Here is a 25,262-nt window from a genome sequence, read left to right on the forward strand (position 1 = left end):
AGCAAAAATCGAATGTTTTGTTAATTTTTAGGGTATGTTCCCCAACTTGAATAAAACATACATATTGTTTCACTTAGTATCTTTTTATTTTAAATTTATATCATTTTTATTTTATTATATGGTATCTTTAATGTTATATTGAGATGAAAGATTCTTTGTACACATGTGAATGTTGCGGTACGCTGGTATACCACGCAGATAAAATTGAAACTACTGTTTGAGGATAGACTGGAATATCTTGTGACAAAGTCTTAACCTGTTATCGCAAGAAAGGTTTCAATTCGCTTTTCACGTCTCTAAGATGTAACTTGTAAATCCATCTTATCTGAGACTAAAGTATCATTAGGACTTGTTATACACAATTGATCTTTCTACGCACTATTTTTAACTGTCAAAAAATTTCAAACTAGCAGCGATGAATTTCTGAAAACATATCATATTGAGCATAGAGTTCAGGGTTTACATGCTACTCTAAATTAAACTCAAGCATTTAAAGGTATTCAAAAGTTTCAGATCTTTAGCCCAATCAAGTTTTGTTAAGTATGAACTTTCTTTATTCGTGAATATAAGGAGAGTCTCTTCGTACAAAACAACTAAATAGAAACTTTCGGCAGAATTGTTAAATCAAATTCACTACCGTGCACCACAATTTTTCAAATAAGATAAAGTCGATATTCAATTTCAATTCTTGAAAATGCTTTTAGTGTTCAAACATTTTTATTACTGAAATAAAGAAAAAGTACAATTTTTCAACTAATGTGTTGTAAAATTTTAATCAACATAACGCACAAAATCCCTGATTTTCTGCTATGGTTATACAACAATAAATAAATGATAAATTGACATAAATTGTGAATACAATATACGATTGCTAGCAAAGTTTAAAGTAAACGTATCTAGAAAGTATGGTTATGGTTGTCCAGTACTGCTTATAATATTGTTTATTATTTTAAGTAAATAATATATTTATGCACATACACCTCTAGTGAAAATGAAAATGCAGATTTACACGTAATATTCCTGTTACTGCGTGCTACGAACATTTCAGTGGTAGAGCGTTCACTTCTAGTGCGTGGAGTACCGGGTTTAATCCTCGGTCCCGCCAAGGAAATTCTGTGGTGGTCAAACACTGTGTGCGTGGGTTTCCTCAGGCTTCCCCCATTTGTACTCACTATCTTCATTCCACCATTTCATTTATTTCTCATCATCACTGTCTTCTTTAGTCTATGCCGGCTAAGCGGTGGGAAGTAAAACTAAAAAATTTCATTTCATTTTCAAACACTTAAACTATTAAGCAAGCGCTTGGTTTTCCTATCATAATATATATGGTTCACTGTTCAGCAGTTTCGTCGAAAATATATTTTTAGGACACGATATATTATACCTAATTATTAAATTTACAATACGTTTTTTTAGGTCTGCTTCAACTTTCAACCTTGGTTCAAATAAGGACGAAATGAAAACAGAAAATCAACCTAACGAAGATCGCAGTATGCTACATAGTATTGACGCCAATAAACTGAAACATAAGGATTCTTTTTCAATAACTTCAGTGGTACATTCTGAAAATAAACAGAAAAAGGAAAATGGAATGCAAGAAGTTGAAGATATTAAGCTGTCCATGCAAGGAGAAAATTTCAAGCCTAATTTTAAATTCACTTCAGAATGCAAAGAAGGTGATTGGAAGTTAACTGCAAACCCAATATGTATGGTCAAGCGTATATCAAAGACTGATTTACTCGTAAATGTCAACAGTAATTTTAAACCTAAATTTGATAATTTTGCAAGTACTACGGAAAGGTTAGGCAATCACATGTGTTGCATTATTGAGAAAAAGAGTACAGAAAATGTTCAAGAAATTGGATGTGAGGAAGAAACTGTCAATCCTCAAGAATTCAGGTACGTTCACGTATGCTCTTTTCGTCGAGTTATGTTTCATTTATTTTCTAGTTGGTTTTAATACTTTCCTTTTAGTTTAGTCTAATTATGTTTATTTAATTTTAGAAAGTTGGATAAGTAAGAAAACATGCACAAAATTGCCGCTAATTAAATATTACACTTCAACCGCGTTTCTACTTATTTCTGAAATATATTTCAACTGATCTAAAATAATTTCGAATAGACGACTGGAAAGTAATATACAGTATACACACAATATATAAAATTTATATAAGAGAAATAGAGTGAAAGATAGGTAACTAGGAAATAGATAAACAGATTGCGTATAAGGTAGTTACATTTTATGTTGGCATCTATTTTTAGTAATATTAAGAGCGTTTTGTTAGTTACTTGAACGTCGAAATGACAATTGCTAAAACTCCGTCTTACAATTTAGAGTGTCTGTGTAGGTGTATTTCTCCCAGAAATTAACAATTTCTTCTGTGATTGTGATCAAATGCTGATTTACTCGTAAATGTCAACAGTAATTTTAAACCTAAATTTGATAATTTTGCAAGTACTACGGAAAGGTTAGGCAATCACATGTGTTGCATTATTGAGAAAAAGAGTACAGAAAATGTTCAAGAAATTGGATGTGAGGAAGCAACTGTCAATCCTCAAGAATTCAGGTACGTTCACGTATGCTCTTTTCGTCGAGTTTTGTTCCATTTATTTTCTGGTTAGTTTTAATACTTTCTTTTCAGTTTAGTCTAATTATGTTTATTTAATTTTAGAAAGTTGGGTAAGTAAGAAAACATGCACAAAATTGCCGCTAATTAAATATTACATTTCAATTGCGTTTCTACTTATTTCTTAAATATATTTCAACTGATGTAAAGATTAGGATTAAGATATAGAGATTAGGATTAATCTTTTGAAGTATAGTAACCGGACCAATGTATCTGGAAGAGAATTAATATGGTATTCCAAGCTGACGATTTGGATAGAATACGAGTCCTTTTGTCCTTCCTCAAAGCTAGTTTGTTTGTTTCTGTTTTGCATCATAATATTTCTTTTGTTTCTCATAGCTTCCAGCTAAATTATCTTTCAAAATTCCTCTACTAATTTCGAAGTGTTCTCGGTCGACACATAATGTTGGAGTCAATGCAATCGCAAAATCGGAAATCATTTTTTGATCGACCCATGTAATAAGAAATAACTCGAATACTTGGTTCCAGCCTGGATGAATGTGTTGATTGCAAAATTTACATGTGGAATGAGCTTCGGCCGCTGGTTTAGATCTTCCTGTACAAAAAATTTAAGAGAATTCTGTATAATTTTGTTTAATGTTTCGACTACACCCAAAGTTTTATGATCGTACGCAGGACAAAACTTAAATTCAAAGTTGTAGAGCTTTGCTAAATTTTATAGTCTCTTTGCGTTATGTACAGGGTGCGTCTAAATATAGGTACGAAGAAGCTCCATATTTAAGCATGATTTCGTATATCAGAAATAGTTCGATTTCTTCAGCTGTAGTTTTATCTACAATCTTTGTAACACAGAAACGCGTTAACACTTCAATTGCGATAAATATGTATTTAAACTTTCCTGTCCGACAGGTACCTCTCCTATCGAGTCGTACTACCACACAGTACGAATAGCTCAAGTAGCATGATGTAGTAATTGATCTGATCGATTAGTTGGTACCTTTTTATGTTTCTGACAGAGAGTACATGTTCTTATTTTGTGTGCTATATATACTTTCATATGGAGGAAATGATATTTCCACAATGCCGATTGGTAAGTTTTCGTATGCTCGAAATGTGGTGTCCACGGGTTATTGTGGATTCCATCAAACCATTTCTTTAGTAAAAATTTTGGTATGAAAAGCAAATATAACAGTTCAAATTGAAGATGCTTGTGTGTTGTATATAATAGTGCATCTTTAAGACAGAAATATTTCGTGGCACGGAATGTTGACATTCTACTAGGTTCTTTATTTTCTAGAACAGAGATGATATCCGAAAATGATGTGTACTCTCTCTGTTCTTCGGTCAGATTAGGTTGTGCCATGGGTTGATCAATTTGAAGGGTCTGTTCTAGTGAGTGAGATGCTAAAACCTTTGGGTCCTCACTGTCAAAAATTGACACTTTCATGCTTTTCGTCGCGTTGTATGTCCTGTTTTGTTCTAAACGGCTAAAAATATCTGCAGGGTGCTGCAAACTTTTAATATGGTGTATTTCAAAATTGTAATCTGCTAAGAATATCTTATAGCGAGTGAATTTTTACACTGTGTCGGGCTGAGTGTTCAATGAAATCAGGCACTTGGCATCAATAAATAGCTTGAGTTTTCCATTTAGCAAAAACACATCGAAGGTATATAATTCTTTCTGCCAGGTTGAAGCCTTACGTTCAGTTTTAGTAAAACGTCTGCTTCAGTAAGAAACGTCACGTTCCTGGTTAGTTTTAGGATCATAGCAAGCCAAAATTCCACCGACCGATACAGTTGATGCATCTCCGTATAAACGAATTTCCAGAGATAGGTAGAAATGAAACAAGGTTGGGGCCTGAATTATATCAGTTTTAAGTTTCTCGAATAATTCGCCATGTTTTGATGTCCAGTTTAATTTTCTATTCTTTTCTAAATGAACTTGAAACGCCTCCACTTTCTCAGTAAAGTTTTTGATGTCGGCTCCGAAATAGGAGCAAAGTCCGAGAAAATCTTTTAAGGCTCTCTTAGAGGTTGTTTTAAAAAAAATCCCTTATCTTATTGGCAATTTTGGGAGAAATTTTGATGTCTTTACCTTTGACTGTAAATCCTAGTACGCTTAATTATGAGTATAACAGGTGTGTCTTGTTTGGGCACTTTAAAATTATGTTTACGCAGTCTCTTGGAGAGTAGTTCCAAGTCCGATAATTGCTGCTTCCAATTTTTGCTCCCTATCATCAGATCATCAACGAACGAAGTAATAAGAAGTGGTAAACCTTCCAGAAGCATGCGCACCGCTTTAGTTAGGCTCTTGGGCGATGTAGTATGGCCCATAACGCAGTGTTGAAATTGATACGATTTCCTAATATGATTCACTTCAAAAGTCATGTATTTTTGGCATTTAGGGTCCAATAATATTTGAAAATAACTTTGCTTTACATCGATACTCGATGTGGAAGATTGGTACCCAAGCACATGTAAAATGTCTTCTGTTGACTGGGATGGTATACAAATATATTTGGTGAACTTATTACATGCCTGTAAAATCAGAATTAAGCGAAATTCTGAGGTGTTTGGCTTTCGCAGTGTCAGAAGTGGCGACGAGAATAAACTACCGTTGGTTTCATTGAAGATGGTGGCTTCTAATAGCCGCTTAATTTGGAGATCAATTTCTGATGTCAAAGCCAAAAAGTAGGGGTGACCTCTGATGAAAAGAAGCACCTTTATCTATCCGTATTTTGTGAATGTAGCCACGAAAATATCCTATATCTGGTGAATAGGAAAAGACATCGCTGTATTTATAAAGTAAATTGTGTACAGCCTTTTTCTGTTCTTGTGTTAAATCCGGGTTTATGTAAAAAGGTTAATATCTAAAAGTGGTGCTGTTTTATCAAATCTTTTCTGTATTCCCTGTTCCGATCTATAAAATCTTTCATCATTTTGGTCGCCTAATTGTTGGTCCCCCTGTATATTAACCTCTTGCAGATCCTCCTCAACGCACGCAATTGGTGTATATTTTGCTAATGTTATTGATCTATTAGATGGGTTAGATTTTAGTAATATGAAATTGCTTTTTGGTAATTTGGCTGGTAAAGCCTGCAATCCGTATCTATCTAATAAATTCTCAAGTGGAGAAACAATGATGTATTCGTTATTCCTATTCCGATTCTTGATCTTAACAGGAAGAAAGAAATGCGTCCTAAATGGGATGGTAACTCTGCGAGTGGTAAATACGTCAGCTGTTGTATTCTATTTTATTGAATTAATTGCATGTGCCGATAGTTCTTCCTGTGCATCCACTTCGGTTGGAAATGTCGGTGGCCGTGGCTTCCTGCATACAGGCAGTGTATTGCGTTGTAAGTCAATTTTGCTTTTAGACGATTTAAAATATTTTCACCGAATAGAGGTAAGAATTCTCAATGTTCCAAAATTCGAAAGTAATGCGAAAATGTTCCTGAACCAATTTTGAGTGTAATTAGAGCACCATATCGCAATTTTACAATCAAACTCTCAATTCCTCTAAGATTGGTATTGAAAGGAATTATTTGCATATTTGAAGGAATCGTTAATTTCGGCCAAAGACTGAGAAAGATTCCTCTATCTTTTATTACAGGGTATTTTTCTCTATTGATCATTATATTGTCTAGTAATGCATGTTCCTGATTTAGTAATTTTATACTCTCTCTCTCCTATTGGTCACTGGAGATACAGTGTAAAGTGATGCAGGTATTTGTTACATTCGTTGGATACATCTTTTTGTTGTACGTCTTCTGCGTGTATAACGGCCCTCAGAACACGTTCTGGAGAAAATTCGTCCGGGGCCCCCTATGCGTTTCCTGGTCGATGTTTTGAAAACATATATTGAAAGAATATCACTGTATATAACATGTACCACAGACTGTAACTGTTTCAGGTTTATATGTATTGCTATTTTTGTTATTATTCCTAGGATTTCTTTCCTTTTCGTTCTTATGCTCTTTATTATTGCCTTTATTTGTACTGCGTGGTTTATAATTATTACGGCCGCCACGCCCAAATTGAGAATTTCTAATTGCATTCTGAGCCCCTAAAAAGACAATTCACGCATCTGATTTGCAAGCTTGCTTAATTCGAATGAACCATTGGCGTTCGTAGCGTTAGATGTGCTTGCCACAGGGGGGTGGGGGTTGTAGTGTTAACTTGGAAGGGAGGATTTGAAGGTACTTGAGTTTGAGAGGCAACCTGTAGTGATGGTGCGGAAGGTAAAGGAAATGTTGGAGCATGTTGTTGACAATAATGCCAATTGGGTGTTTGACTGCATGAAGGATAAGTTGCTTGTTGGTGATACGTGGGGAAGGAAGCGCTAGCCACCGTTGAAGAATTTAAACTGTTAACTGACGGATTTTCATCACATAGAGAATAAATTGCTTGCGATAATTCGACGTAATCACGGTTTTCCAAACGGTTATGCGTTTTTTCTAAGTTATGTAAATGTGATTGTAAAGCCTGTAACCAAGTAAATGTTTCAAATGAGATCTTGTGTAAAAAGAAATTCATTAAGCCCAAAGATAAATAGTTTACTTTCAGTTCTTCGGTGGCCTGAGACATTACTTGTCGAATGTTTTTTAATTTTCTTTAAAAAAATATGAATCAATTTCCCCTTTTGAACCTGAAAAATTTCAAATTCGTCCGATACACTGGTATCTTTGGCATACTTAGATCCATTAATTTGGGTTTCAAAGATTCGTAACTAAGTGTATTCATTTGGTTTTGTACTTTTAATTGCAATACCAAATCGAGAGCCTCGTCCTTCATGGGAACGAGTTCATTCTTCATCTCAGGATTCCACGAATCCAATAGGGCAGGGTGGTCGAATAACGTAAAATACCTATCAGAATCACCAGTAACGTTTCCAGAGTACTTAGCAAAGTGAGGGATATTAAAAGAAGGGCGTGAATTTTCTTCTACCATTTTTCCATTATCTTCCGGAAAAGTAATTTTCCCTGATCTTTTAGGATGATTACACTAAAAATATAGTCACGTCTATGCCTCTAAGTTCACTGACAAGAAGAATCACATACCTATGAATTAAAAAAGTTCCTTTTCGCTTAATAAAAATAGCGTCCAATAGGGGAATATTCAGTAAAACTAACCGGACAATCCCTTACCATGTGCAACTCTGCCCAATATAGGTTTGTAGGTAGAGCGAGGTAATAAAATGTGAGTGGAAATCCTGTCCAGAATCGACACCCATTAGCGGCTTCTATTACAATATTCACTAAATAACAGTATTTCCGAAAAAAAAATACAAAGTTACATTTGTTAGGTTACAATAGGTAGTCCTGACCGTGAGATCGCGGACAGGATTTCCACAAAGCCCCGTAGCAGGCTAGGCAGAGTGGCGAAAGAGTCTCCAAAGCTCCGTCACAAGCCGAGAGGAGGTTGGTGGTCACAGAACCCCGCGGGAGGCTGAACAACTGGGGTTAGAATTTCCTACAGAGCTCGGTAGCAGTTTAAGCCAAGAGAAAAGAAAAGCCAAGAGTCCCGTAGCAGGTTAGAGGCTTTGGGCTAGGTTACTCCTAATGTCCCGTGGGATACAGTAGGAGGAACACCAGAGAACTAGTACTAGTCGTCTGGTGGCTGCCGAATTTATAGAACTCCAGTCGGAGTGGCGCTGCTGCTCCGATGTCGGCCTCTACTTCGAAGGAGCAGGCAGAAATCTGTTTCCTGCAGGTTGTAGTTTATCCACGTGGTGCGTAGTATCTTAACATAAAACCATGTGGAGGTGTTCATAAACACAAACGTAAAGTGTGTTTATGTTTATACTTAAATTCTGATTTAACGGAACTTAATCGTGGTAACCGCCAATATCTCCACTGCTGAGTCTAACCTTGTTCGATACTTGAGCAAATGGAGAAGTTAGCAGTGGTATTGCTACCACTCAATACTTTTTGTAATCTTGAAGTATTAATGCTAGTCAGTTCGTTGGAATTAAACGTTCATTTACAGCGTGCTCCAATATTGTTAATGAGTTCGCTAGTGATTCAAACTACGTTAGAACGCCCTCTATATTAGTTATGTCGTCTGCTTTGTCGAATCATTAATCCAGATCATTCATGTGAATTTCGACCACGATATTTTTCACAAATTGATATCATGTGTTATCCAAATTTCGTTACTCTTGATTAACCGCATCAAGTGTGACTCCATTTTGATACGTTTTGGCAGAGATTCGCTATTTCAGTAAATATTCTTAAGTTAGATCTAGTATCAAAGGTAGGGCTTCTACCTATTTAGAACTGTTTGGTAATGGGTATTTAGGTCACTGGCATGATTGGACAGTTCATCAGAGTTTCATGGTGTATTTCCACCAGAAATTACGCACCGTTTCTGTGATTGCTTATCCACTGCATGAAGCATCCTGAACGCACAAATTTCAGAACGGAAGCTATTAAACCATTTTTGGCAGTTTCTTTCGATAATGTACCTTGTTAGTAAGTAGTACAAATTTCCTCACAGTCAGTAGTTTCGGCGATAGTATATGTTTAGGACACAATATATTATGCCTGATTAATAAATCTACAACATTTTTTTAGGTGTGGTTCAACCTTTAACCTTGGTTCAAATAAAGACGAAACGAAAACAGAAAATGAACCTAATGAAGATTGCCGTAAGCTATATAATATTGACACCAATGAAGTGAAAGATAAGGATTGTTTTTCAATATCTTCAGTGGTACATTTGGAAAACAAACATAAAAAGGAAAATGGAATGGAAAAAGTTGAAGATATTAAGCTGTCCATGCAAGGAGAACATTTAAAGCCTAATTTTAAATTCCGTTCAGAATACAAAGAAGATGATTGGAAGCTAGCTGCGAAACCAATATGTATGCTCAAGTATATATCAAAGACTGATTTACCCGTAATTATCAGCAGTAATTTCAAACCAAAATTTGATAATTTTCCAAATATTACGGAAAAGTTAAACAATGAAATGTGTTGCATTATTGAGAAACAGGGTAAAGAAAATGTTCAAGAAATTGATTGTCAGGAAGAAATTAGCAATAATCAGGAACTCAGGTACGTTCATGTACGCTCTTTTCGACGCGTTGTGTTCCATTTATTTTTCGTTTCGTTTTAATATTTCCTCTTTAGTTTAAGTCTAATTATGTTAATTTAATTTTAGAAAATTGGATAAGTGAGAGAGGTTGCAAAAAAATGTCGCTAATTAAATATTAAACTTTAATCGCGTTTCTAGTTATTTTTTAAATGTTTCATCTGATATAAAATAATATCGAGTAGATGGTTAGAGCGTACTATATACACGCAATATTTACAATATATATATATATATATATATATATATATATATATATATATATATATATATATTGTAAATTTATATATTGTGCAAATTCACATAGTGCACCACGAGTTTTGGAAAGTAAGATAACCTTAATATTCATTTTGAATTCTTTTAAATGTTTTTAATTTTCAAATATTTTTAATACTAAAATTAAGAAAAACTAGAACTATTAACACTAATATATTACAAAATGTCAATCGACATAACACACAAAATCATTGATCTTCTGTTCTCGATTTGCAAGAGTAAAAGTAGTGATAAACTGACAAATTGTGATTACAATGTATGATTGTTAGCGAACTTCAAATTAACAATATCTAAAAACTGTGTTTATGGGTGTCCAGACTCCTAATACAAATGATCATGCGAACGAATCGTGATAAAATATTTGGCAGGCACCTATAAAATTTTGTTGGATAAGAGTAAGTTTGGGGGGTCCAATACGCATAAAACAGTACGTCTATGGGCGATTGGTCCTATGTAATGGTACAACCGGAAAACGATGTGTAATTTTTAAGTTCTGTCATCTATGTTCTATGAAAAAATATAGCAATTCCTAACCGTAACCATTTATTTAATTCGGCCTCGAACTCCGGATGCATTGCTTGTGGGACAAAATAGCAAGGTCCCACAACTGGTTCGTTATCTTTTAATTGGATTTTGTACGGAGGCACATTAACACGACGTGGGTACTCGGAGAAGAGAGATCTGTACTGTAGGAATAATTTACGGAGATCTGATGTAATTGGTAATGGTAAGTCATCCCGAATATTAATGTAAGTATCGATGTCTTGTGGAGAGACATTGCATTCGGCATTCAGGAATGGATCCAGATGATCATCCCTATTAACATCTCCCCCATTGAGAGGTGTCACTGCAAAATCAGCTTGACAGATAACCCTGGGGTCAAGCATGGGCTGATCCTGTCACGGTCGCCATTTTAAAACTGAAAAGGCCGTTGCCATAGAAATCACCGTTTCCATAACAACGAATCCCGTTACGGTTCGCCAATCTAGAACTGTAAAGGGCGAAGAAGAAAAGAAAAGAAGAAAAAAACAAAACAAGGTGGGGAAAGCCTGTATCGTGTAAATGAGATGCATGGAGTAAGTCGTGAGTGAGAACCCTTCACCCCTGGTGGGGGGATATTCATGAAGCTATCAGCTTATGTCTAATTATATATATATATTTCATTTCTTACTTTCGAACCTACAAGGTTCAACCAAAATGAAAAAATCTTATCTCGGACTTCCGAAAAAAAATACATGACCGTGTTTATTATATATGGAATTCCCAGTCACGACCCCCTTTTCAGTTTTATTAAAAATAGAAGAAGTAAAGAAGAGAAGAGAAAGATGGGATAAAAAGGAAGAGAGGAAAAAGAGGGAAAGTAAGAAGATGAGAAAAGAAAGAAACTGTTACTGGATATTTTTGAGAAATATGGTAAAGGAAAGTGAATAATTATCGAATTGGGATCATTTCCAATGGCTATTGGGTGAATATTTGTTATTAAGGTGATCAAAGGTAGACACATGTTAATCCATACCTCCCAGACCTAGATCCATTTAACCCCAACTACCGAATTATCCCAATCTAGCTCTGAGATAGATGAGAAAGTTTAATTTAACAGTTTATTCAATATTTCCCAAAGTTCTTAATTAGTATCCAATACTTGAAGGATAAATAATGAAGTTGTTGGCATGTTAGAATCGACCACAGAAAAATCAGAGTAACACATATTTGTCGAAGATTTAGACTCTCGAAGTTCTCCCATGATGATCGTTCGTTCAGGTTACTTCGGTCCTTTTTGCTTTCTTTATAGAGCCAACTTAAATTAAGTTAGTATTGAATTCAACGACTTTAATTGCCAACTACCATTAATTATAGTAAGTCACACATATATGTCAAAAGAATTGTTGCACTTAATACTAGAGATGCAAGGGCTCGAAAAAAACCGGCTTTTTTGGAAAAAACTCGGTTTTTTCTGCTTCGCTTTTTTGCTTGGGAAATTTTGGGCTTTTTTGAAAATTTTGCTTTAAACTGATAATGCAGACTTTGTTTCGCTTCTCTACAACAAAGAAACTAATTTAATTAGTGGTTGATGCAGATAATAATATGAAACCTCGAAAATAAACCATGAATTAAAAAAAATTAAATTCTTAACATTTTTACATTATGAATTCCAAAGGAATTAACATTAGAAATTAACCAATATATGTAATAATATTTTAGCCTCTTATATACAATAAGTACTTAAAAATGGTACATAAATAACTAGCAAAATTGTATGTAGTATTTTTACTTCAAAATGTCACACACCTTCTTTTTGAAGCAAAATAAAGAAAAAAACATGAGAGAAATATGCACACCAAGAGCTTCGTTTCGGGTAGCTCTGTACATTCTTGAAATTTTTCAGTTAAGTTTTAACTTTCATATACATTGTATGAATATTTCGAACAAATTTTTTACTGATTGATCACAAACGTAATAATCTGTTACCACCTATCAGGTGCTTCGGATCTGCAAAATCGGTAAAGCTCCAAATTCTGTAATGCATTGTATGTTTCTTAAGCTTGTTCAGAATCGGGAAAGTATCGAATTTTCTGTTCATGGATTATATACGTAATAGACGGTTCATCTGAGCGTGTGGTTTCCTAGGCTGTAGAATATATAACCACCATCACGGTTTACCCAGTCCTGAAGGTTTCTGAATTTTTAACAAGAAAATTCAACATATCGTTACGAACTTTTTTTTGCCAAAAAGAAAAACTATGGAATACATTTAAAAAGAGTGGAAGAATCAATCACTGTTCCAATTCACAAGAAAGGAGACAAAATTGATTGTAATAATTATCGAGGCATTTCTCAACATTCTATTAATAAGATTGACCCCATACGCAGATGAAATTATTGGAGATTATCCGTATGTATTTAGTCGAAATCGATCAGATATTTGCCATTCGACAAATACAGGTACTCGAAAAGAAATGGGAATATATTACCCAGTACATCGACTGTTTATTGATTTTAGAAAGGCTAATACTCGGTTAGGGGGAAACATTGTACAACATTCTTACAGAATTTGGAATACCAAAAAAGCTAGATTTACTAAGTGTTTAATTGAATCACAAAGTAAAGTCCAAGTAGAAAACTGCGAGCTTCCACGTCGAGATTGGCCTGAAACAAGGATATGCGTTATTGCCGTTATTATTCAGCTTTGTTCCGGAGTACGCTATAAGAAAAATCAAAGATAGGAACCAGGGCCTAGAGTTGAATGGTGTTCACCAGGTTATGGTGTATGCTGATGACGTAAATCTAATAGGAGAACAATCGAAAGAAATGCAGAGGCTTTATTAAAGGCTTGCAGGGATATGAGTAAATGCAGAGAAATCTAAATACAAGGAAGTTCACAAGGATCGTAATATGGCAAATTATGAGTGCGTTAAAATATCAATAAATACTTTCGACACAGTGGATACTTTCAAATATCTTGAATCAGTATTACCAGACCAAAATCATACCCACAAAGAAATTAAACGTCGACTGAAATCAGGAAATTCTTGTTATTATTCAGTTCAAAATATTTTGTTGTCGCGAATTCTGTCAAGGAATTTAAAGCTTAAAATATATAAAATGATAATCATGCCTGTTATGCTTTATGGTTGTGAAACATGGTCGTTTACACTGACGGAAGAACGCAGGCTGAAATTATTTGAGAATAAAATTCTGAGACGAAGATTTGGACCCAAGAGGAACGGGAATGGGGAATGGGGAAACTTCATAAGAAGGAACTACATAATTTATACGGTTTACCAAACATCGTTAGAGTCATCAAGTCTAGGAGGCTCAGGTGGGCAGGTCATGTAGCCAGAATGGAAGAAAGTAGGAGCGCTTTCAAAGTTTTAACTGGAAATCCAATCGGGAAACGTCCATTAGGAAAACCTAGGCCTAGATAGGAGGACAATATTAAGATGGATATAGTAGAAATAGGAATACAGAGTAAGAACTGGATTGAATTGGATATGGACAGAAGTCAATGGAGAGCTTTTGTGGCCATAGAGAAAGAGAGAGAGAGAGAGAATACATTTAAGTTAAGCACAACAAACATGAGTGAGTGGTTAGCTTTCGTGATTCTGTCGTGAAGTCCGGGATTCAACCCCGCATTCGACCATTTTGACAAAAGTTTTCCCCATCCCATCTGTGAATGTAGAGATAGTTCGTGTACTGTGTGTCCGGGCCGACTTCCTTTCTATCGTTTTTAAATCTTTGTTATTACTAATTACCAGCAATGATTGATTTGCAAAGAGGGTTAGGGGTGGGGATGTTTTTCGGATTGAAGCCTCTACCCTGAAATTAAGGTATTTCTAAAAGAAACTAAATATTAGTTTTGCTTTTACTCATAAACTTCAAGCTGTCCTAAAAAAAACCTAAGCTTTAATAAAAAAGCCCCTCCCAAAATACTTTTCTAAATCCGCCACTGATTATCAGTATAAAATGGTCTTCAATTTTGTATCTGAAAGATTATAGCTGAATACACAAACGAAACGACATATTATTATGACTGTACTCATAAACATAAGCTCCTCTTAAATAAAGGTTAGGAATTTTTAGAAAAACCAAACATTATTCAGAAAAACCCCTCCCAAATATTTTTCTAAATCCGATACTGATTATTTCTATCAAATGGTATTCCAGGCTGTGTCCGGAAGATTATTGTTAAATCATTGCACAGCTACAGTATAATGGAAATGTGGAAGTATGCTCTGATGGATATATTGAAAAACATAAGTTTAATTATGTGCTAGAAGCTAGGGTTCTAAGCTCCAAGATATGAAACACGGGTGACTAAAAAAGAAATGATCTAGAGAAGAAAAAAATGTCGATGATTCAAAAGTTAAAATAAGATTAAACAGCTTCTAAAATTGCCCTCAAATACTACGTACTTTATGTTTACTTTAATTCATAAACCATGTGCTCCATCCATCATGATGGTGAATTCCAGAGCGAAATATGGCATTCAGGTCATGAGATCTTATTTAACTTTAGAGTATACTATAAGAAAGCTATTTAAACAGAAAAATCATGAAAATGAAAAAAAGCCAAAATTTCCAAAATTCTCGTTTTTCCCCCAAAAAAGCCGGCTTTTTATGTTCAAAAATCCATCGATTCAAAAAAGCCGGCTTTTTTGCATCTCAACTTAATACTAAACCTACATTTCACTCACACTCACATTCATACAGGACAATGTATACTTCAGGTTGCATTTAGTTGAATTAAACTAACCTAACTACATTTCTATAGACATGTATTACATTTCAAGAAAACTTAATTCGACAGCACAGGAGAAATTTCGATACATGAAAAGAAAATAATACTAGTAATAACAATATGGTTTATAGACATGCATAGAAATTTGTTACTTTTCAATATCTAATAACACATTTCTCCTTGTAGATATATTAAAAGTTGGATTAGAAAAAAAATCGACAAAACGAAAGACGAAGAGAAAAAAATCAAAGGTCAACATTGAACATATATAAGTACAAAGAATATATATCAATGTGAAAGCGGAAAGAAAAAAATATAATTGGTTAATCATTTAAAAAAAACACTTTGGTTAGCATTTTTATTGAGTCTCTGTCCGAAGAGGAGAAATTTCGACAATTTTATGAGTCCTTTTCTCACGTCGATAATAACTCTTTTATCAACTCTCTTTACACACTATGATTGGCGTCCATGAGAGTATTTAATCGTTTGTCTTAACTACAGACGAAAAAATAGTTTCTTCATATTATATATATTTTTCATTTCGTCACTTGACGCACTTGGTACAAAAATTCAACATTTATTAAGATTTAAAAAATATCGAATCCAGTCCCAGACATTGGGAACATATTTCCATAATACTATATGATATCTCAATGGAGCTAGGTCTCTGGACCTATCTAGGTCCTGTATTCACATTACTAAATTATTAACCAAAATCAGTTCATCGAATTTTTCTTGGTCTAGATCGTGTAGTCAAAAGATTTTAGTCACTGAACTGACGAACGACAAATAGTTAGGTTTCCGATCGTAGAGGAAAGATTTGGGGCGCACTGTTTCATAGTTTACTGATTTCACTATTGTTTTACAAAATAACTTTAGATACGGATTAGGGTTTTGTTTTCTTACGACCTGCTACTTGTTCTATTTACATGCAACATTTAACATAGTATTAAACTTTAATAGTCACAAACATTAATAACAAATCCGTAAGGTGTTATTTATCATAAATTACGCGGTAATACTGTACAAACACAAATAGTTGGTCAGTATCGGGTGTCAAAAATCTATGGCAACCTAAAACAACCAGGGTAAATACCGAGCCTTTTACATACATATTAGTTCATATATATATATATATATATATATATATATATATATATATATATATATATATATATTCATATTCCTCAATATAATAAATTTTATTCTAATATCAATCTTAGTATTTCATCGACACTTAGTTTTCTACATAACCTTGTCATATTTAATAAGTGTTTACATTTTCTTGGCTCAAAATAAACAAAAAACCCTGACTAACAAAATTCTTTTCTTTTAATAAGGTTGCAACATCGAAATGTATATATAAACCCGATAATCAATAATAATTCAATTTTATTAAGATCCGCGTATAGAGAAATGGTTGATATTATTTAATAAGTCGACACAAAAGTGGAAATACAGTAAATAGAGCAGGCACGTAAGTTTTCAAACTATGTAAGCACACATATATAAGTGTATATACAGAGAAAGAAAAAAATCAAGATTATTTAAAATTAGTGGGCTTAAACTACTAGCACATACACACCATATAACCAATCAATAGAAAGAAAACCAGAAATCAGTAATCATAGGGTATAGTTTGTACGATCGATGAACAACAATCAAGTTTCTGGGAATCTGAAATCGTAGTGTACCTTCTCGTCAGTCCCTCCCATGGTGGATCGTGAAAACCAGTAGTAAGTTGTTCTGAAATGCCGAAAATACCTCCACGAATTGTATCCCTCGATGTCTCAGTTAGTACATACGATCGAAATAAGTGATACGAACATTGTATGTTTTCATGAGTTTCAGAAACCGGGGGGAAGGTTTAAATTAAAAAAGACTTTAGTGAAGGAGTAGAAGAAAGAATAGGTAAAAAAGAGGAGACAGAACACTACAACTAAGAAAGATAATTGGTCGAATTTATGTATACTACATACTATAACCAAATATTCTCTTTGATGCCAAAAGGGGTTCGGCTTACCAAATAAATAGCCGAAAACAAATATCTTCAACAACGAGACGAGTCCGTGCCCTCGATGGGATTTTCGGAAAGACAAAGGCTTTAGGGAAATCCCACCACTCACCTTATCCGGTCAACGCCATTGAAGGCCCCGGAATCCACCGGAAGGTTGGAGAAGGCTGTAATTTAGAATTTCAAAAAGAAAAATAAATCATCCGACCTCAGAAACTAAGAAAGTCCAGAATAGTAATGAAACTAGAGTAAAATAATAGCTAAGATATCCCTAACTAGTAATTTGCCAAAACAAAAAATAATTAAATAAACTGAATTTTGGATCGGTGATTTCAGTGACCAAACATTAGCGATGGCTACCCTGCGCAGACATGCCAAAGTCTGGGACGTCGTTAATTTCCATCATCTAATTAAACTAAGGAAAGAAACGAAAATACTTAAGAGGGTCATGGATCGACGTCCGGGTACGCAATGGACTTAAATATTAATTTAGTAGCGGTTGATTTAATCGGATAGCCCGATCTGAGCTGTTAGCTATATGAACACTGCACAGTAAATAAGGTAAGCAACGAAGAAAAAAATCTCGGATAGTCAATGAATGTTAAAGGTACAAATGACGAAACCTGTACTTTTCGATGATCACAGGATATAGCAGTTATTTTTCTTAATTATCATTTCTGTCAACCTTTAAAAGTAATTCCCTTATGATGCTACCCTATCTGATGAAAGGCTTAAGATCCGGGGCTGTTAATATGAAGTACTTAAATGCGAAGTAACATACAATTCCCAACTACACATTACTATCCAATAGCAAACTCGGTTGGATGAATGTATTGGTGTAGAAGTTAAAACGCGAGAGATTTTCAGTAAACATATTCATATTCTCCACATATAATATACACAGGGCCTATCCACTTAAATATAGGTATCATATCATCTCATTCATTTCATATTATAATCATATTATTATTATATCGTTACATTTATTTATTATTTACTCATTTCCACACGAAGTAATATTTTACAGACACTCTATTACATACATTTACACGCAGGCCATACACATATTACATTATGCACCAATAAGTATATAATTATCACAATCTGTCACGCTCAAACTACTACACGATAACTTTCATCGAACCACGGACTCTGTTCCGAAGCACCCAAATTATATTTACTTCGCAGTTAAAAAAATCCATATGTGTATTCACTGAAAGTTAAATTGTCAACGATTGTTTTATTTCTGATTTGCTGATAAAATTAAAGCAACAATGGAATTTTTCTACAGCCACGGGAAAAGAGAATTTAATATTATATTTTGAAACAAACAGTAACAGCATGTGGGCTTTACTTCTATTAAGAAAATAGGCATTCTTGATTTCAGTGGATATTTCGATTGCTAATTGACATAGCAAGCTGTAATTTTCAGAACAGTAAGATCTCATGCTATTTTATATGAATGTACACTCATATGAACCGAAACCCATGTCCACGGGATGTAATTTAAGAAGAAAGGGCTAAAATCAAACAAACTAAATCACTAACTCGTGCAATGACGTAATGTCAACAAACAATTGATTACCGAAAACAGACACGATGGCGCTGTAGTGGAGAAACAATTTACCGTGTACTGAATGAAATATATCCTTACACTTATTAATCAGAACTCTAATATTTACTGTTTGGTGTACTTCGAGTTAGACAAATGGTACTAAATTGACGCATGTTTAATACACTGTCCTTACGGTAAAATCATGCACTCGCACAGAACTACGAACTACACACCACTATAAATACTACACATAAATACTAACTAAACAAGCACCATTTATTATAGGCATGTTAAAGACAAGTACCTTCAAACACATCACTCCTTGTCGGTATATAGAATTGGCTCTATTGAACTTTAGGGGAGCAAAATGAGAAGGGTAACCCTAGGTCCAATTGACCTGGCCAATCATTTAAAACATATTTACTAGAATTTGATGCCCTGGGGGCACCTTAACAAGTTTATTGAGAGACCTTTCCCCTGAGAGGGGAAAAGGCCCTAAAACAAACAAAAACTAACCCATTCCCCCGCTAGAAATGGTTCAATTTTGTAGAGAGAATAGGAGCTCCTTTAGTTAGATTAAGCTGCCATTATGATAAATAATATTGCAACTATGAAACCTACTGTGTACATGCAATTACTAAATAAATAATAAAAAAATCACATTAACTGTATACACGAACAAAATACACAAAACCAGGTCGTATTTCCCCTAATCCCTAACTGATTTTATAGTTTAAAAGAAAAGTAAAGTAAAATCATTCTTATATATTGTCTATCCTAGTTCGGCAGCATCATGGCGTCCTGTAAACCGAAATCTAATATCTTTCCTTGGTTTTACAGTTCTTTTAACGAGGATGTAGGTTCACAGGCTCCTATATAATCATATAGCGTTTATCAATGAAATTAACTGGATATTACCTTGAGATAGTTAGAATTTCCGTCCTTTTACAGCAGATATGTAGAAGGAGAAATTACGGGCTGCGCCTACTAAGATGGTTTTGATGAGAATAATAACATTGCGCCGAAACGACAAGGGTAGGAGAATTCCTCCAATCAGGGCGGAGTCTTCCAGCCGCGGAAATTACAAAGCGAATAGAAATTGGTGAAATCCAGATATAACCGGATCTGAAAGTGACTATGGACTAGTGAGAGGGGGTGAGGGAAAGTTTAGGTACCTGGCCAAATTCTACATTGGTCTGAAATTGAGAAAGTTTATATCCAATGGCGGAACTGTATTACGGTATGACGTCAGAATGGTAAACCTTGTAACTATTCAACTTGTATATGCGAAAATGGGATTTACAATTAATCAAAATATAAATAAATATATTATTTAGTTAAAATATGATTCCTAAGGAGACCTTTCTATTCATTACATTTAATTTGAAGTAAAGAGAATAAATAAATTGTGTAATTACCGAAATCGAATTTAACTTTTTTTTACTAGGTAGAGGGTGAGTAAAAAAAGTTGCCATTACTCTCAACTGTAATGGTACATTACATTTTTAAGAAAAGAAAGAGCACAGATGAAGTGTAACATCAAATCTTTAGGCTAAACCAGTCATTTCTCTACTAAGCAATTATAATTTTAATACGAAAGTGGACAAACGAATGTCGGGTTAAGAAGTTTCGAGGTGGGATCCGAACCCGGTAGATTCTCCGTGTGGATGCAACCCTCAGCATCAATTTAATGTGCTTCTTACAGTTCTCATTCTTCTTTGCTTTTTCAATCAGATGTCCCAAATATATTACACAATTCAGGTCTACTGCGAATTCCCTTCATATAAGACGAGAGAAAACCAAAACAATGATATTTTCATTTCATAATCTATCAGCCATTTATTCCTTTAAATCAAGTTTGAAATTTCGCAACAGTTTAGTTTTCAGCTCCAGATGATAATTAGCTTTGGTCGATTATATTCTAACTTCTTTCTAAACTTTCATATTTCGTCAGTACACTAAAAGATACACAGTAGTTTGCAATCGCTCAACAGAATCCTCTACAAATTAGATAAATTATAAGATTTTTCTTACAAGAAATCTTTCGAAAAATGCTTCCGTCGAACTGGCCTTAGATTTACTAGTAGTGACAAACTACTTTACGAAAATTTAACAGTACAAATCTATCGAAGAGAGTATACGGCAGTATAGGGAATATATACCCACCTTAATATCTTCACAGTTCAGCATATATTTACTTTAATTGAGAGATGTAATGGAAAAGAAATTATAAATAGTAGCAAATACATTTAAAAAATCAATGCGTATACCACCACACAACACATTTTCACTTTTGCCACCGCGAAATAAGCTTACAGAATAATGTTTCTTCGCATATAGTACAATCTCCGAAGTAAGTTACTTCCCCTTCCCCAAAAGGGAAGAAAAAAATTTCCGCTTTTTTCAGAAGTGTCACAGCAGAACGCACGTTACTGCAAATATCAAGACTCGTACTTTTCTATTTTGCATGTGTTAAAGATGAATGTTGAAATAGAAAAATTAGTCCCAAAATTTCCTTCAGATTCCCACAATACATAAGGTAAAATTTTACTACTGTAGTAATATTAGCAAGTACAGTGTGTTTTGACAAACTATTCGCTTTTCTTACAAACAATCAGTTTATTTACGTAAGAAACACGTACCCTAAAGAAAAATCAGAGATGTTACCTACTTGAAATGAAGTCTTGAAAATAAATTAAAATTTAAATTTTTTCTGCGTTAACGTAAGAATCTCTGGATTAGAGCTCTAAACCTCCCATTGCTCCTGGCACTACCTCAGAAAGCTGTAATTTGGTTTGTTCCATTAGTCAATTTTCAGTGAAAGAGATTGAGATAAACAGAAATGTAGATAACTGATTGAAAGAATGAGTTATCTTGCATACTACTATATTTTTCTAATTTAAATTGAAGTTGATTCTTTCATTGTTTAAAGCGCCTCATTACTGTAAATTAGTCAACAACAGACGTCAACGCTGCAAGTTCAAATCTTATTTGAACGTCAGAAGAGCGCAGTTCCTCCCATTAGCTGCCCACGTTTCCCTTCTGAACTACACACAGAGCAGTCAATCATGGTCGCTCCTCTGTTGTGAACGTGGTGGTGCGATGATGGAATGCATATACGCAAGGGGAAAGGAAGCGGAGAATAGAGACGAAATGACATAATAATAATATTCTAAATATTATTAAATATCTTAAGGAACAACAAACAGTGCATCATATTTGGTGCTCTTGCGAACTGCACAAGCTGATACCACTTTATATATATATATATATATATATATATATACACTGTACTGTATACTCAAATTCTGATTTAACGGAACTTAATCATGTTAACCGCCAATATTTCCACAGCAGAGTGTAACACAACTTAAACTTGAGCAACTGAAGAAGTTAGCAGTGGTATTGCTACTTGTTAATACTCTTGGTAGACTTGAAGTATGAATGCTAGTCAGTTCCTTGGAATATAATATTCAGTTCACAGCTTACTCCTATATACTTAATTAGTTCACTGGAAATTCATGCTACTTTAGTATGCCCTCTAAATAAGTTATGTTGTGTGGTTTCCTTAATCATGAATCAAGACAGTTCATGTAAATTTCGACCATGATATTGGTGTCAAATTGATATCATACTTTTTCCACATTTCGTTACTCATGATCAATCACTTCAGATGTGACTGATATATTTTGGTAGAGATTAGCTCCATTCAGTAAATATTCTTGAGTTAGATCTGACATCCGAAGGTAGGGCTTCTTTCTGTATAGAACTGTTTGGTGATGGGTATTTAGGTCACTGGCAATGTTTCGACTGTTCATCAGTCTCTTCTGGTGAACTTCCACCGAAAATTATCCATCTTTTCTGTGATTGGTCGCAGGCGGGAATCCAGGACGGACTTCTTGAGGGGCCGTAGGTCATAATACTGCTACTTCCCAGATAGGAAAAATGACTTGCAAAAAACTTGCAGCAGATTTGCAATCCAAGTCTGGCAAACTTGCAGCAGACTTGTGATGCAAGTCTGCAAGTTTGATGCAAGTTTAATGCAAACTTCCTAGTTGACGCTCTTCGAACTTGCATCACGTCTGCAGTGCAACTGTATGGTAAGTTTGCAAAGCAAGTTTCTGCAAGGGATTTACTTGCAAAGCAAGCCTACTGCAATTTTCCACTTGCAATGCAAGTACACAGCATGTTGTGCATGTTTGACGCATGTATCTGCAAGCATATCACGTGCATTGGGACTTTGTGTTGGCAGCAAGTTTGTGTATGATGGAAGCAAGTCTATGCAAGAATACCACTTAAACTGCAAGTCCCTAGCAAGTCTACATGTTTGTAGTAAGTCTTCTGCAAGTATATATTTGCATTGCGAGTCTACAGCAGGTTTCCATGAAGTGAGTGTAGTAAGTCTTCTGCAGGTATATACTTGCATTGCAAGTCTGCTGCAAGTGTGTGCAAGTTAGCATAGCAATCTTCAGCAAACACTTTACTTCCTCTGCAAGTCTTCTGCTAGTGATAGCACATTGAGGCTTGCATTAGCGAGTACAGCTTGCACTTCCATTGCAGAAGAAAAGTGCATTATTTTACTGTAATACAAATGTACAACTTGGCGAGACCAAGTGATATACTTGAAAAAGAAATAGCAAATTTACAGCCGGAAAGTCTAGCAAGTTAAAAATCAAATATAGTGAAACACCTGCTGCAAACCAACATGATATTAGCGTTAGTGGTGGGCAGTGGGAATATTCCCGGTGGGAAGGAATTTTAAAATTGGGAATATTCCCGGGTGTTTTCTCCGGCCTATAAATTCCCGGGAAGGAATTTATTTCCATTTCTTTACTTTATCTTCCAAATTACAAGAACTGTATGACTAATTACTTTATTTTAATATATTATGATTTATTTCTAGGTTTCAAAGAATTTAGAGGTTAAAAAATTAAGATCTTTTGAGAGTACTTTATATAACAAATAATATGATTTTTTTAAATTTCCGTTTCCATTTGCACTAAAAAGTAGAGTAATTGTTTAGTATTGAGGGCGAAAACTAGCAAAAAGTAGGATGATTTACGGAAGAAATGAGTTGATAGTGGTGTTCAACTAGTCAAGAAAGTATCGAACACATTTTTGTTAGGGTAGTAGGGAATTTGTACAAACCGTAAAGGTAAGTCGAAGTGAGTTATGTGAGAAAAGAAAGTGAATTGTTGGTAACGAAGATAGAAAACAACGTGGCATGCGGGGCTCTAACCCGCCATCAATCGCTGACCTCGCTCGGCAATGCGGCCTAAATTTAATGTTGGTAACGTAATTTAATATATGAAGGCATTAAACAACTGCATCGGAATAGAGTATGGCAAAAAAAGTAGGTGCAAATTCTGATCCGCCAAAGCTAAACAATTGCCAAAAGTAGCAAAGTACTAATTTACAAATGATGAAAAGAAACCATTTTGTAAAGTAATGTAGAATTATGTAGAAATAGAGATGAAGTACTATTAACTAACCCTGAACCACCATTAGTAATGGACGTCGGTCTGTCTCCTTTCTCTGACTTGAATTTCTGAAGAGGTACTCGAATTCTTTTACATGTGAATTAGTGCATGGAATTTCTAGAAATGGGCAGAAAGAAAAGTCGTGTGTGGCAACGTTACATGCAAAACTATAAAGATAGGAAAGTATCTTGTAAATATTGTGAACATAAATATTTATGCGCAAATGTTGACAAAATGGTGGGACATGTGTGTTCTGGCAGTTTCCCGACCTAATTTCTTTATAACATTTAAAAATTTAATATGTTTATAATATTAGTAGTAGAAGTTTAGAAAATCTACTAACATGTAAATTTAAAGCGTTTAGTGGTTTAAAAGTTTGTGTACTTACTATTTTTGAAACATATTTACTTTCATGGGACATATTGTAAACAAATATCCATTTTGCGTACTCTCTAAATATAATAAAATATAAATAAAATAACATAACATCGTTCAGAATATACATTCTAAAGACTCCCCAGGGGACAACAGTAATAATATACTGTGATATAAAAACGAATTTTACTTTGAAATCATAATATAGTAATAGAATGCAACTTTCTTTGTGATCGTAAATAAATCCCATTTTTGGGAATCTTCCCGAGAATTTACCAATCACTACTGCTACTTACAGCTACTTTTAAGAGCTCTCGGATGGGGTTTATTTATATATAAAATAAGAAAGTTTCCTCTTCTTGGGGGGGGGGAGATCGGGGATCCGCCCCTGATTGGTCGTCCATTGCAAGAAGCATCCTGGGCGTAGAAAGTTCCAGAATGAAAGCCACTCAACCATTTTTGGCTGCTGCTTTTTGATAATTTATTTATTAATTAGTAGTACAAATGTCCTCACTGATCAACAGTTTCGCCGAAAGTATATTTTTAGGACACAATACCTTACGCCTTGTTATTATGTCTACAACACTTTTTGTAGGTCTGCTGGCGTCAGCTGAAGACTTTTATTTTATAACCATCTGTAA

At 34.5% G+C, this 25,262-nt stretch overlaps 1 protein-coding gene across 1 annotated transcript in view; it reads left to right on the top strand.

The window, feature by feature from the left end:
- The window catches only part of LOC145683225 (uncharacterized), a 114,746-nt gene that overhangs the window by 51,829 nt on the left and 37,655 nt on the right, over positions 1–25,262 (top strand). Inside the window, exons 4-5 of the mRNA XM_081754592.1 lie at positions 1,417–1,899; positions 9,164–9,646. Coding sequence (XP_081610718.1) covers positions 1,417–1,899; positions 9,164–9,646 — 966 coding nt within the window. The remainder of the gene's footprint in view (positions 1–1,416; positions 1,900–9,163; positions 9,647–25,262) is intronic.

The sequence above is a fragment of the Thermobia domestica genome, chromosome 4, assembly GCF_964235325.1.
Source record: "Thermobia domestica chromosome 4, izTheDome1.hap1.1, whole genome shotgun sequence".
Classification (NCBI taxonomy): domain Eukaryota; kingdom Metazoa; phylum Arthropoda; class Insecta; order Zygentoma; family Lepismatidae; genus Thermobia; species Thermobia domestica.